Source organism: Cadophora gregata (assembly GCF_030347475.1).
Source record: "Cadophora gregata isolate MNR1 chromosome Unknown scaffold_3, whole genome shotgun sequence".
In the NCBI taxonomy this organism is placed as follows: domain Eukaryota; kingdom Fungi; phylum Ascomycota; class Leotiomycetes; order Helotiales; family Ploettnerulaceae; genus Cadophora; species Cadophora gregata.
Window position 1 is genome coordinate 383,890 of NW_026695926.1, and position 14,253 is coordinate 398,142.

General features: G+C 40.1%; 3 protein-coding genes across 3 annotated transcripts; 1 reads left to right on the forward strand and 2 right to left on the reverse strand.

The window, feature by feature from the left end:
• Positions 1-390: 390 nt before the first annotated feature.
• ONS95_008694 (uncharacterized protein) lies at positions 391-2,490 on the forward strand (the record flags this gene model as incomplete). Its single annotated transcript, XM_058502237.1, has 1 exon — positions 391-2,490. The coding sequence occupies one exon, from the start codon at positions 391-393 to the stop codon at positions 2,488-2,490; it is 2,100 nt and encodes a 699-aa protein (XP_058361164.1).
• A 388-nt stretch (positions 2,491-2,878) lies between these two features.
• Positions 2,879-3,208, reverse strand: ONS95_008695 (uncharacterized protein; the record flags this gene model as incomplete). Its single annotated transcript, XM_058502238.1, has 1 exon — positions 2,879-3,208. The coding sequence occupies one exon, from the start codon at positions 3,206-3,208 to the stop codon at positions 2,879-2,881; it is 330 nt and encodes a 109-aa protein (XP_058361165.1).
• A 1,879-nt stretch (positions 3,209-5,087) lies between these two features.
• ONS95_008696 (uncharacterized protein) lies at positions 5,088-6,936 on the reverse strand. The gene is made up of 2 exons (XM_058502239.1): positions 6,494-6,936; positions 5,088-6,440 (listed from the first exon to the last, which is right to left on the reverse strand). The coding sequence occupies exons 1-2, from the start codon at positions 6,626-6,628 to the stop codon at positions 5,274-5,276; spliced, it is 1,302 nt and encodes a 433-aa protein (XP_058361166.1). The 5' UTR covers positions 6,629-6,936; the 3' UTR covers positions 5,088-5,273.
• Between the last annotated feature and the right edge of the window lie 7,317 nt (positions 6,937-14,253).

Here is a 14,253-nt window from a genome sequence, read left to right on the forward strand (position 1 = left end):
CGATTGCGATATATACCTAATAGCTCCTCACTGGAGTCGAAGTGCACCTGCCTACGTAGGAGTAGGTAGGTAGTACCTAGGCCTATTTGAGGAATCATGAAGCTGGCTCGCTGGCTGGTGGGCAGAAAAGATCTCACCTCACGCGGATTTACAGTAGGGACGGGGGGGAGGGGGGTCGATTACTGTAACCTTACCTAGTGGCTTGGCAAGTACTACTAGTAGGTCGAGACAACCGCATGCGCATGCCACCTGCACGCATCTCGATTCCAATTACCGTACCTTAGGTACCTACCTACCTACCTATATCAGATCACCAGATCTGCGCATCAAAATCCAACGCCAACTTACGAGTCAACACCATGCTTCAGTACTCGCATGGAGTAAGCAATAATGCCTACAGATAATCCAATTTCTCCGCTGGGGCCCATATCAGGTTACTCCGCAGAGTTTGTCAGGCTGGGTGTGAATTCCACATCATCCATTCGTGCTTCTGCAGCATCATCTTCTGTAACGAACAGTAAATCTGTAGAAGCCGAGCTGCCCTACAAGCCGCTCGACTTCGATACCTACGAGATTCGCCTTCTCCGACTAAAATGGGCTCCTGCTGAAGCAGACATATCGTGTGCTCTGGAATACGCTTCTCTCATAGACCCGGGCCCATACATTGCTCTATCCTACTGCTGGGGAGACTTGAACAGAACCAGACTGATGAACATTGGTGAAGTTGAATTCAACGCCACCGAAAACTTGGTGCATGCACTTCAAGCTGTTCGGAAGCTGAGGCGCCAGACAGGAGATGGTGACTTCACAAGACTATGGGTAGATGCGGTTTGCATCAACCAAAAAGATGCACAGGAACGAAGCCATCAGGTGAGGAACATGCGTCAGATCTATTCCAGAGCCCAGGAAGTCCTCGCGTTCGTTGGACCGTTCAGAGATATCCTTGATGCACTTGACACGGAAGCAAGAATCGTAGCGAAGGCTCGGTTGAAGATCATTCACGGAACGAGCGACTGGGAGAGGAAAACATCATCACCGATGTCACTGCGGGAACAACGGTTGCCAAATCCAAAAATTGAAGCTCTGGAAACCCGAGGGCAAAGGGACTTCGAGGAGTATGATGTCTTCTTCAGCGAGCCGTACTGGAGACGAGCTTGGGTGATTCAAGAGATTACTGTTGGTGCGCAAGTCAACGTTCTTTACGGCGACCTGGAGTTTCTCTGGGAAGATGTAGCTGCTTTTTTTACGCTGCTGAAAAAATCCGAGAGGTCCCAATTGTTTCCTCGATTTCGGAAGACCCACGGGCTCGATCACCTTTTGGAATTTCGAGCGCGCTTTTTTATTAAGCGGTCCCCGATCAGCCTTTTCGATGCCCTCAATCTAAGTCGCCGAGCCCTGGCAACTGATTCTCGAGACAAGATATTTGCCCTGCTGGGACTCTGTCATGATGGATCCACTTTCGTGCCAGTGCCCAACTATAGACAGTCACTCGAGTCGATAATTGCGGATATGAGCAAAAACATGATGACGTTGAACAAATCACTAGATGCCATCTGCCTTCGAGGGATTTCTCAGGACCAGAGCTCTCCTCCAGTGCCAACCTGGGCCACGAACTGGCAACGGCTGTGGATCGGGGGCACGACTGTTCAAGAAGAGGTCATTTTCAGGAATCAGGACATTGGGAGGGTCAATCCAATTCGGGAAGGATCAACAAACCGTCTTCTCAAAGTTAGAGGAACACGCATTGGTGCAGTGACTCATCTGACCTCAGCAATGAAGCCTCACGTCAGAGACAATTCGCCGCTGCCAGACCGAGCGCCTTGGATTTCCCTGACGGGTACATTGGCAAAAGAAATACCAGAACTCGGCAACCCATCTCCAGATGTATCGAGGTTTTATTCTGCTATATGGAAGACGCTAACCATGGGTTTGTCAATGAAAGGAATGTCTCCGCGACAAGCTGAGCTGTGTTTTTCAACACTCTGGATGCCATATGGAAGAGGCTCCATACACGATCTGAACCTCATAGAGTGGATTGATCGGAATGCATTCTTCAAAATTGGCAAGTGGACTTTGCGCGAGTGGTCACAGACGGGGAATGTACCTTTACCACCGAATTCATCAGGCCGCTCCTGGGCCGACAACCTCTTCCCACTTGCTAAAGCCGCCAAGAACGAAGCCATTGTTGAAACAATGACTTTGAATATCGACCCCTTCATTGATGTCTTGAGAGACGTTCTCGGCAGTGGTATGAGGCTTGCATGTCTGGACACTCGCCAATATTTCATCTGCATGGTCCATCCTGATGCGCAGGAAGGCGACAAGGTCTTCTGTCTTCAAGGATGTACCGTTCCTGTTATCCTGAGGAGAGACCCCAATCCCGATGTTAATCAGTACACTGTGGTGGGGAGCGCTTACTTGGATGACGCTCTGCAATGGGGACGCGGGGGACTGGTAAATACCCTGCTAGAGGATTTAACACTATGTTGAGCCTACACAATGTGTCGACTTTGAGAATCAGGTAAAATGTCAACACTGGTACCGTTCAGTTTATGAGTTTTCAGATCCTCGTGGGTAAGTCTGACTTCTACCAGATTCTGTGCGATATAATATTCGTCTATTTTGAGGTTACCTTTAAGCAGATAAATCAGTGGACAAATATGAGTAGGGTATGTTCTATATGCTGGATTATCGTACTCGCCGATGTATGATGAAAGTTCTTACACCTTGGACAATCATCTCCGATCTTTCAGATGAAGGCCTTTCCAAATAACTAGCTCTCTACCCTCTTGGCATCTGTACCTTCCTCGCTGATTGACTGAGCTGCATTCTCAACATCAGGTTCCTTTGGCGCAAGGTTCTTCCTCACAATCTTCCATTACAGTCCTGCAGCACCAGGAACAGAAAGACAAGCCATGATCAAAGCAACCTGAAAGCATGCCCTCAGTGAATCATTGTATGCCTTCAACCCCTCACTCCGCAATGTAAGTGGTACTAGATCAATCAGTGCCGTCATACCGGTCTTTTGGATCTGGTGTGGATCGAGTATGTTCGTCCCAGAAAGGTTGGCTAAGTGCTTCGCAAGCTGATTATCAAGTACATTCTGCCCAACAGATACGAACACCGCACCAAAAAGCTGCTGTCCGAAAAACATCAGCGACGCGCCGATTAGGACGTCTTGTCTCGACAGCACATTTTGCGCTGCCATGTTTTGGAACTTGAGTCATACTGCCGAGTGCGAAGCCGTAGATGACTTGATATCCCACCCACTTTGCTGTTGAAGAGTTCACTTCCAGCGTGATGTGGATACCGGCGCCGATGGCTGAAAGACAGGATCCAAAGATCGCAAACGGTGTGTAGTATCTGATGCGCGAGACTGAGATACCGGTTATGACTGAGGAGATGAAAATTAAAAGGAGCAGGGGAAGGAGATCTGTCCCGCTTTCTAGAGCCGAGTCGCCTTTTACTGCTTGGAACCAGAATGGAAGGTAGAATGCTGGGGTTTGCATTAGTATTCGGCACTTTATCGCTTCTTATGTATGTGTCGATCGAACTTACCGAACAGTTGTGTTTGTATCCCAACGCAAGCGCTCAACCAGAATGCAGAGAAGATACTGCGCTGTATGAAGATCCTCGGCGGCACGGTAGCTTGATCAGGTTTCCAGATCTGAATCAGCACAAAGGCGAGCAAGAGAGCGAAGGTAACAGTTAGGAGTCAAATAATGCGGCCCTCATTCCGCTGAACCTGGTCAGTCTTATTATCAAAAATTGAAAAGAGACCTGTCTGTACTCACAGCGTAGGTCGTACCGCCCCACTGCAAAGCCAGGCACAAGCACACAATTCCGGGGATCAGAGCCAGCATCCCAAGAGCATTCAGTTGTTTCACCTTACTCTTCAAGGAGACATTTGTGTTCGGTCGATCCGGGATATCAAGGAGGAAGGGGACGAGAAAAAGGACGACTCCGCCGATTGGCAAATTAAGATAGAAACACCATCTCCATGTTGCCTGGATAGTACACCGACAAGAAGACCTGCAATGGACGACATTCCGAAAACAACACCGAAAAATCCTTGGACTTTAGGTCGTTTGTGGCGGGGAAGTGTGTAAACGATGATGACCAACTGGAAAATTTACCATTAGCGACAGTCTAATGTAGATACGATGACCCTCCCCTCGATTTACTGCGACTATGTTAGATTCGAGGAAAGGAAGGCACAACTCACAACTCCCGACACGAAACCTCCAGCACCCAACCCTGCAACCGCTCTCCCAACAATAGAAGCAATCGAGTTCCGAGCTGCACCATAGAACGCCGAGCCAATCTCAAACAACATGATGGACGCCATGAAAGTCCATTTGATGCTGAATTACGCATATATCTTCCCGAAAACTAGCTGAAAGGCACAGCTGGTAATCAGGTATGCTGTACCATACCACTCAATGTCGCCTGCGGCGTTGAAATCGTTGGTTATAAGAGGCTTGGCGGTTAAGATAATGAGCTTGTCTAAAGAGACAAGGAGCATTCCCACGAACATGCTTGTTAGCAGGAGGACGACCTTGAGAGCCGCTGGGTAACTCATGTCGTCGTCTCCTGGACGGCCTAGTTGGGTTTAGGAGACGGTTGACGGCTTGGTGATCCTGTCCTTCTCGTATCTTTCAGTAATTTTTGTATCTGTATCGTTTATTACCGGTTTTGGTGGTGCCGGCGCAGCACTTGTTGTCGCTCTATGGTGTTCAAAAGACATGTTGACGTTACTCGCTTCGCTCAAAGTGATTTGATATTAGGTGAAGGAATAGTTTAAGACAGCTGATGCAACAAAATAAACGGAGAAGAATTCAAATATTCTATCACGATGATTTAACCACGTCTAAGTGTTTCACCAGCTTTGGAGATCACTGGGAAGACATAGTCGTGTTGGGGCAGTTGGAAGACCAACACCTGGCAAACGAAAGCAGCTAGCTTCGTACAGTCGGATACAGAATCATGTATTCTGATGCCAATTCCTCGTTCTCATCCGGATCTTGATGCAGCACAGGAAATTAATCGCAATCCAACAAGCCAAGGTTATGTTTTGTCTGACTTTTGTTGAATCAAGACATTCATTTATTGTGTGTAGAGTCAAGCTTTCTAAGGAGCCTTCGACAGGAGCGATTCACGTCCGCTGTGGAACATCGATGCATTGAGCCGCATCAAACATCACTCTGCATTACCAATCCAATTTCGTTTTACAAGCGATTTGGTAAGCAATTAATTCTATCCTCTCTGACATTTCAAAATGGGTCTCTGGCAAAAGCCTCCTCCACCTCCTTGTAAGCATCATACCCATACAACCATCTCTGAACCCTCGGACATGTCCAGCGACTTGGGAAATCCGCCCTCAACTCCTTACCCAACATACTCAGCATCAACTCATCCCTCTCCTCCTGCTCCTTCCCATCTGGCAGGTGGAAATCATGCCTTTGCTTGAACGTTTCTCTCTGAATTCCCTCACCCCTCTCCTTCCTCAACGCCTGGTACAACTTCGCACACTTCTTCAACTGCTCCTCCTTTCCCTCCCCTTTCCCATTGACCTTTCCAAGCAACGCACCAACGACTGCCCCATCCTCAAGACTCGAGTTCGCACCCTGCGCCAAATACGGCAACATAGGATGACAACAATCGCCCATCATCAAAAACGTGCCTTTCTCATTTGCCCACTCCGGCAACGTATCCAGCCACATAAGTTTCCACTTCGTGACCTCCTTAACCTGATTCAGAAACCTCCTCAGAATCGGATCCCAGCCAACAAACAGCTCTTTCATCTCCTCGAGATCGCCATCCACTTTGCTCACTCCAGGGGGTAAGTTATCCGGACACAGAAGCACGATATTGTACACATCGCCCGCGCGCAGAGTATAAGCAACAACGTGCGTTTCTGGTCCAGCCCAGAAATTGACAGTGCTGTCTCTGATGAATTTCTGTAATTCAGGAGCGTCTGGCCCCGTGAGATCATTTGTGTTGATTACAATACGGTAGGCTAGATCGCCTGTAAGAATCGCAGGGCTTGGTTTTCCCAGGAACTGAGACCGGGTAGCAGACCAGAGTCCATCAGCACAGAGAATGACGTCGCCGTCAATTACCTCGCCGTCTCGCAGCTTGACTTCGACATTTTCGAAATCGACGGAGACAACCTTAGAATTGAGGCGGACAGTGACGCCGAGTTCTTTACATCGCGCTGCCATCGCTCGCTGGAGGTCCACGCGGTGCATTCCCCAGTATGGAGAGCCGTAGCGTTCGTCGATTTCCTCTTGGAAATTGGGCGTGTGAGCGAGGAGCTTGGTACCGTCGTACCGGTGGACGGAGAGGGCTACGGGGAAGGTGGCTTTTGGCGCGAGCTGATCGTAGATGCCCCAGGGTTTGAACAGCCGGGTTGAGTTGGGGGTTAGTTGGAGTCCGGCCTGAGGAAATTATGAGTTTCAGGCATAATGGTGATGGAGAGAAGACGACTTACGCCTATTTCTAGGAGTTCTTTTACGGACTCAAGGATTGTGACTCGGTGGTTTGGGTTGGCTATTTTGGTTGAGACGGCAGCTGAAAGACCAGCTAGGCCAGCGCCGATTATGATCAGATGTATTGATTCGGACATGTTGGTTTTTTCTTCGCCCGTCTAGATCCGAATAAAGCCAAATATCACAATCAAGAGGCCCCCTCCAATGACTTCAGGTCAATTGAAGTCCTGGTAAGCACAATTTGTCCAACCCAGATATCTCAACCCTCTAGGAAGCGGGGTATATTCCGGCTGTATAAATGCTTTTTTGCAGGAACAAGACGGCTGAAAAGTGTATCTAGAAAGAGTAGGAAGATAAGTTGAGATGATCACGATGCAGTTCCCCACACAGACGATGTGCACCTAACGCATATATATGTTGGAGATAGGGCGGACTCGGGGTTCAATGAACGCGAAAATGTGGGATGCGGGTGGCGGGGTAATTATTTATGTGGACCGTCCACAGCTCGGGAGGTCTGATGTGGACAGTCTCGGCTCAGTGTTTCGGCACAGTATTCGGCAGTGTTGGTGACGGATATTTGTAATTGTAGCTCAGTTATGCTTGATATGGCTATGAAGCTATTCTTTGACAACGATAAAATGAGCCGTAGGGCAGTCGTGAAGTGTTTTTGTTTTCGCCAAAATTAAGTGGGCAAATGATGCTGGTCAATAGGTACCTAAAGGGGCCGCAAGATTGAGGGGCTCGCTAGCCGAGAGTAAATAATGCCACATGGAAGTCACTGATTGAGCACCACCAGAACAAAACATAAAGCTCTTGACAATGATTGAAATCTTTCTCATAGGCTTCTTAGATCGGAAAGCCTTTATAACTGTAGATATCGTTTCTACCTCAACCTTTGTGTTTCAGCGGTCCTGTTCGGAAGAAAACGGGATTTGATAAGCACTTTGGGAGATGGGAGATATTTACTCGCTTCCATGAGAACCTGAAGCGGACCCAAACGAATTAGCATTTGGCCAGAAGCAATTTCTGAGAGTCGGGAGTCCCGAGAGGAGAGAAACCAACTGAGGACTGGCTTAACGCTTCCGCCTGAATAGATCTTTAGCAAGTCGGGAATTCCGAAAGCAGATCTTAACCTTGCCGCCTGAGGCAACCAGCTGTAGCTTGGCTACTACATTTTGCGCTTTTCCGAACACTACGGTGGCAACGTGTCCATATCCATGGACGATTCTACCATGCCCATGGAGGGTTTGTCTATACCTATAGAGGGTTTGTCTATACCTATCAATAGATAGGACAAACAGGGACCTTGTTATGGATAAAACCTTTACTTTATAGTATAATTTTCTATATTATAGGAAATTTCTCTTTTAATATAGATAAAATCTCTATATTTTTAAGGTTTATCCCCTTAAGCGGTAGAACGCCTTTTAGCGTCTTGGCGGGTTCCCTACTAAAACTCAGGGTAAATAAACTATATAAATAACCTAAATAATTGTTATTCTATACTATATAAAATATAGTGCAAGCTTATATAACCTATTATTTCCGATTCTACTAACTCTGCAACTACTCGGCCGGCTTTACTACTTATTAAAAAGACCGGAATAGGCTCTATACTTATAGAATTACCTAATTTCCTTCTTTTAATTAACCTCCTTCTATATCTTACTCCCTTTAATACTTAGGGTATATTCTTACTATTTTTCTTTAAGGAAATTATTCAGATTATTATAAAGGTAGTGGTAACTATATCTTTACTATACCCGATTAGGAAGAATCTAGAGCTCGGCAAGCTCGGTAAGACTCGGTAGAGCTCGGTTAACTTTAAAGGGGTTTACCGACAGTTACTCACTTAGTTATATATAAAGGGAAATAGCTCTACGCTACTATAGGAGTTTACGTTAAGTGTAATTAGGCCTAATCGGGAATAGCCCGGGGAATTTATCTATATAGGCTTAAGCGCCCTCTACAGAATTAAGAGCTCCTTAGCTTAATATTCGCGCTAATAGAGAGGTTATTACCTAATCTGTAGTTATTTCGCTTATATACTAGCTAACGCTAAACCGTGCTATTATATTATATTAAGCTTAAATCACACTACTAGTGATAGTGTAATAATATCCTAATAACTTATACTCGTTACTTTAAGCGAGCCTTTATTTTTCGACTCTTATCGTTACTACCTTACCGGCGCTACGCACTTAGTTATACGACGAGAGACAACTTATATGAAGTTATAAGACTACGCTTAGCTTAGCGTTATTTGAAAGCTAGAATCGCCTAGCTTTACTATTAGTTAGAATTACGAGGCTAGCTAAAAGCAGATAAGTACTTATTATTACTTAACACTCTTATATTAACTCTAAACATCTAACTAAGTCACGGGACTTAGCTATATAATCCGACTACTAAGTGTCATGCTAATCGTTAAGAATACTCCTAACTCGGACTAGCGTCTTATTCGCTATTAGCTATTACAAGAGCTAATATCCCTCTTAGAAACATCGTTATATTATAATAGCGAATAAGAGCTACTTCAGAGAGCTAAGCGAGCCCGCTAGCGTGCTCCTAGTAGCAGTAGAAAAGACTGTTTTTATAGCCCTTATTCTTTAATACGCGCGGCTCCCTAAAAGAACTAATTAAATCCTTAAGTTTAAATATATATTTAACTTATACGCGTAAAACACTAAAAAGAGTTATTTTAATACTTATTATAATAGTTATTATTCTGTAATAGGATAAGATACACTAGTACGTAACGTAAAGGTTACTATTCTATATTATAATAATAAAAAGAGCTTTTATTAAGCTTATATACTAAAGGGGTCGTTTATATAATTAACTTACCCTTTAAAAACCCTATATTATTACTTAATAATATCTCAGTTAAATATTAACTGATTTCCGCGATTTTAGCAGCTAATTAATAGTATAAACTATAAGTTCTTAATATAATACTTAGGGTAGTCGTAATAATAGCTCTCTAAGTAGAAATACAACTTCTACGGAAAATTAAAACGAATCGAACTAATTAAGAGTCGATAATAAAACTAAGTTATTCTCCTCGGTTCAAGGTACCTCTGCTAGAGTATAAATACTCGGCACTAGTAATATAGACTAATCAGAGGTAGAAAAAGCTTCTATAGCTAGACTTAGGTCTTACTTATTATAGCGAGATTCAGCTAATAAGAGTCTAGTAGATTAAATTACTAAACTACGTAGTATAATACGAGAGTAAGCTAAAGAGAATCGCTTATTATAGTAAGAACTATAAGAGCTAAAAAGCTCTAACTCTAACTCTAATCAAGTAAGAGATAAAAGCCTCTTAAGGTATATTCGTGAAAATACACTTAGAATAAATATTATAGAACGTGCTAGAGGTAGGCAAAGAGATAAGGAAAAAACGCTTATAACGCGTATTATAACTCTATCGCCTAATCGACTAATCAGAGAAGCGAACGCTATAACTCGCTTTATAACTCAAATTCAAAGAGAGCTTCCTAGAGCGTCTCTACCTCTAATTTCCCTTGTAAATTCCTCTTTTATTAGAGATACAATTAGAGCTACTATTATAGGGGCCCTTAACTAGTTTCCTAGATATAATAATAAGCAGTGTAAAACCGGAAAAATACGTGATCTAAAGCCGCTTATAGATAGCGTAGACCCTACGTTTAAGCGATAGGAATTATTAATTATTTCTAAGCTAAAAGTAAATTAGGACTACTTTAACGATAAGTTCGCTTATATAACCTATATATATAATATAACAGTAGGTAAAGTATAAGAAGCCTTATTTATAAGGCACGATACATATAGTAGGGATCCTTATATATACTATACGGAGCTAATAGCTGATTTACGTAAGATCTTTGTTATAAAGTAAATATTAATATATAAAGCTGAATACAATAGCTTATATATATTATCTACTAACGATTTTAGTAATTTTAAAGCTAAATTCCTACGCCTTACTAATAAGGCTAGAAAGCCTAGGGATCGCTTAAAAGACTACTTTTATATAAAGTTATACTCTGATCTTAAAGCTACTATAAAACCTATAGTAAACTTTATTAATAGATTTAACGAGTTTTACTAAGCTATGCTAAAATCACACGAATAAGAAAAGCTAATAGCTAATTAAAGAAGAAAAGAGTCTATTATTATAACTAGTAGCTCTAGAACCTCTAGATCAGCTTATAGAGAGTAAAGAACGTAAAATCGTTATAATAACAATTATATAAAAAAGACTACTGAAAAAACTATAGCTATTATAGCTATAAAGCCTAATCAGGAAGTACGCTATTATAAGTGTAATAAGGTAGGGCATTTATTACCTTAATGCCCTAAGCCTAAATCAGGTGATCTTAAAGAGCTAGATTAAGAGGAAATCGATAAAATCAGCTAATTAGAGAGCGAAGCTAATTTAAAAGAAAAGGCTTAAAACAAGATTCTCTTTTAGGCGAATATAGTAATATAATAGATCTAACTAACTTAGACCTATTAACGCTAATAGGCGGTCTATACTTTACCTACTTTTATCGCCTTAGTAAAAACGGATATTCTATCTAATTACGCTCTTTAATTAATATAGGCGCTAATAGCTTCGCCTTCCTAAATAAGCCTTTTACTAAGAAATTATAATATCTCTTTAGCGTTACATCTTAATAGTTATTATAGCCTATTATAATAAAAGGCTACGACGGAATTACTAATAATCAGATTATATCTTATCTCTCTCTCTCTTTTACAATTAATAAGCGTAGAATAGTTAATATACTTTTCTTTTTACTAGAATTAGGTAATTATAACTTTATTCTAGGCTGTATTTAGTTAGAGTACTTTAAAGTATTACTAGATATAGTAGGAAAAGCCTTAATTTAGCCTAGCGAGCTTCCTAAGAGTATTAGACTTTTTTACAAGGAAATATTAATTAGATAAGAGTAACTTAAAAAGAAGCTAATTAATAAAAATTATTAAGATAATATTAATCGACGTCTAGAGGCTTAAGAGACTAAAGAGCTTAAGCTAGTACTTATCGCTATAAGCGAGAAAAGAAAGTAAAAAGCGAATCGCCCTAAATTAGTAGCTAAAAATTCGTTTAAAAGCGAGCTACGTGAATAGCTTAAAACTATAGAAAGAGAGTTATTAGGATTTTCTAGTTCTAGCTCTTATAAACTAGTTACTTTATATTATAATCTACTTATCCTATTAAAATCGAAAAATTCTACTAGCTCTTCTCTAGATATTTTTACTATTAGCGCTACTGCTTTTAGTTAAATAATAAATAAGGATAAAAGGCAGGGAACTAAGCTATTTATAACTAGCTTATACGAAATCGATCAGCTATTAGCTGAGCTTTCCCCTAAAGATCGAAGCGAAATAATAGTAAAAGTACCTGAGTTTTTAAAGGACTTATATAATACTTTTAGTAAATAAGAGTCTAATAAGCTACCTCCTTATAGAGACTACGATTATAAGATAGTTCTTAATAAACCTTATAACTTAAAATATAGTTCTTTATATAATATATCATAGGAGAAGCTAGTCTTAACTAAGGAGTACTTAGAGGATAATTTATATAAAGGCTTTATAGAGCCTTTAAACGCTCCCTTCGCTTTACCGGTCTTATTCATTAAAAAACTAAAGGGCAGCCTACACTTTTATATCGATTTTAGGAAGCTAAATAAGATTACGTGAAAAAATCACTACCTGATTCCTTTAATCGATAAGACGCTAGCTTGTATTAGTAAAGCTAAGATATTTACGAAACTAGATATTTAATAAGCTTTCTATCGAATTAGAATAGACCCTAATAGTAAGGAGCTAACTATATTTAGAATACGCTATAGAGCGTATAAGTGTAAAGTGCTACTTTTCAGTCTTATAAATAGACCCGCTACTTTTTAAAAGTATATAAATAATATCTTATTAGACTATTTAAACGTTTTTTATACTACTTACCTTAATAATATTCTTATATATTCTGAAGATATTAATAAGCATGAAGATCACGTGTGAAAAGTTATTAAAAGGCTAAAAGACACCGGCTTATAAATCGATATTAAAAAAAGCGAGTTTTTAGTTATATGAACTAAATACTTAAGCTTTATAATTATAACTAAAGGAATAGAAGTCGATTAAGATAAAATCTCTATAATAAGAGACTGGAAAGACCTTAGCTTAGTATATAGAATATAAAGCTTTTTAGGCTTCTGTAACTTCTATCGATAATTTATAGTAGACTATAGTAAAATCGCTAAGCTACTTATTAATCTTACGAAAAAGGAAGTATAGTTTAAGTTTAATAATAGCTGTAAAGATATGTTTAAAAAGCTTAAAAAGAGCTTAATTATAGTACTTATACTATATTATTACGACCCGGAATTAGAGACTATAATCGAAACTGACGCTAGCGACGGCGTAATAGTAGGGATATTATCTTAAAAATACTTAGATAGCGAATTTTACCCTATAGTGTTCTACTCTAAGACTATAGCCTTTGCTAAGTGTAATTACAAGATATATAATAAAGAGTTATTAGCGATTATAAAATCGCTTAAAAACTGGAGATCTGACCTAGAGTATACTTACTAGTATATAAGGATCTATACTAATTATAAGGCGCTAGAGTATTTTATAATAACTAAAGCTCTAACTAGTAGATAAGCGCGTTAAGCCGAAGCGCTAACTGATTATTATTTTATTATTAGCTATTATAGAGGTTCTGAAAATATTAAAGCTAATATTCTTATAAGGGACGAAAACGATACTAAAAATCAAGACGCTATAAAAGCAAAGTATCATCTAAAATCGTTATTATAACTCGATTAAGTTAAAGAGGCTATAAAAGAGGATTTACAGCTAGCTTCTATAAGTACTATTATAGACGACTCCTATTTCGTTAATAGGCTTTTAAGAGCTAATAGATAAGAAAAGTCCTACGAGCCTCTAAGGATAGAAGTAAAAGAAAAGCCTTATAGTAACTTCTCGCTTAAAAACGAGCTATTATTATATAAAGGAAGACTATTAGTCCTTGATATTACTAACTGATGATATCAGCTAATTAAGAAGGCTTATAATCAGATCTCTACAGCTTACCCTAGTAGAGATAAGACCTATTAGCTTATAAAGGCTCGATATTATTAGTCTAATATACTAATTAATATTACTAACTACGTTAATAGGTACTACGATTATTAAAGGACTAAAAAATCGACGGATAAAACGCCGGGGTTATTATAACCTTTACTGATTCCTAAGAAGCCTTAGCGCGATATTAGTATATATTTTACGGAGCTACTAAAGGATCGACACGGCTACGACTACGTAATAGTAGTTATAGACCGTTTTATAAAGTAATCGATTTCTATTACTTGTAATAGACGAATAAACGCTAAGCAAATAGCTGCGTTATTTATAAAATATATCTATTAATACTACGGCGCCTCTAATATAATTATAAGCGATAGAGGCTCTTAATTCGTTTCTAAATATTAGTAAGAACTATATTACTTATTAGGAACTAAATTAAAGCTTTTTATAGCGTATTACTTGTAAACTGACAGTTAAACAGAGAACTATAATCGCTACTTAAAATAGCAACTATAAGCGTTCTTAAATTACTATTAAGATAACTAGTCTGAAATACTACTCTTATTAGACTACGCGTAGTTAATATTATTATACGTTAGCCTAGGGTAGCTAAGTCCTTTTAAAGTACTTAATAGCTATAAGCTTAAGATGTCCTTTAATTAGGAGTAAT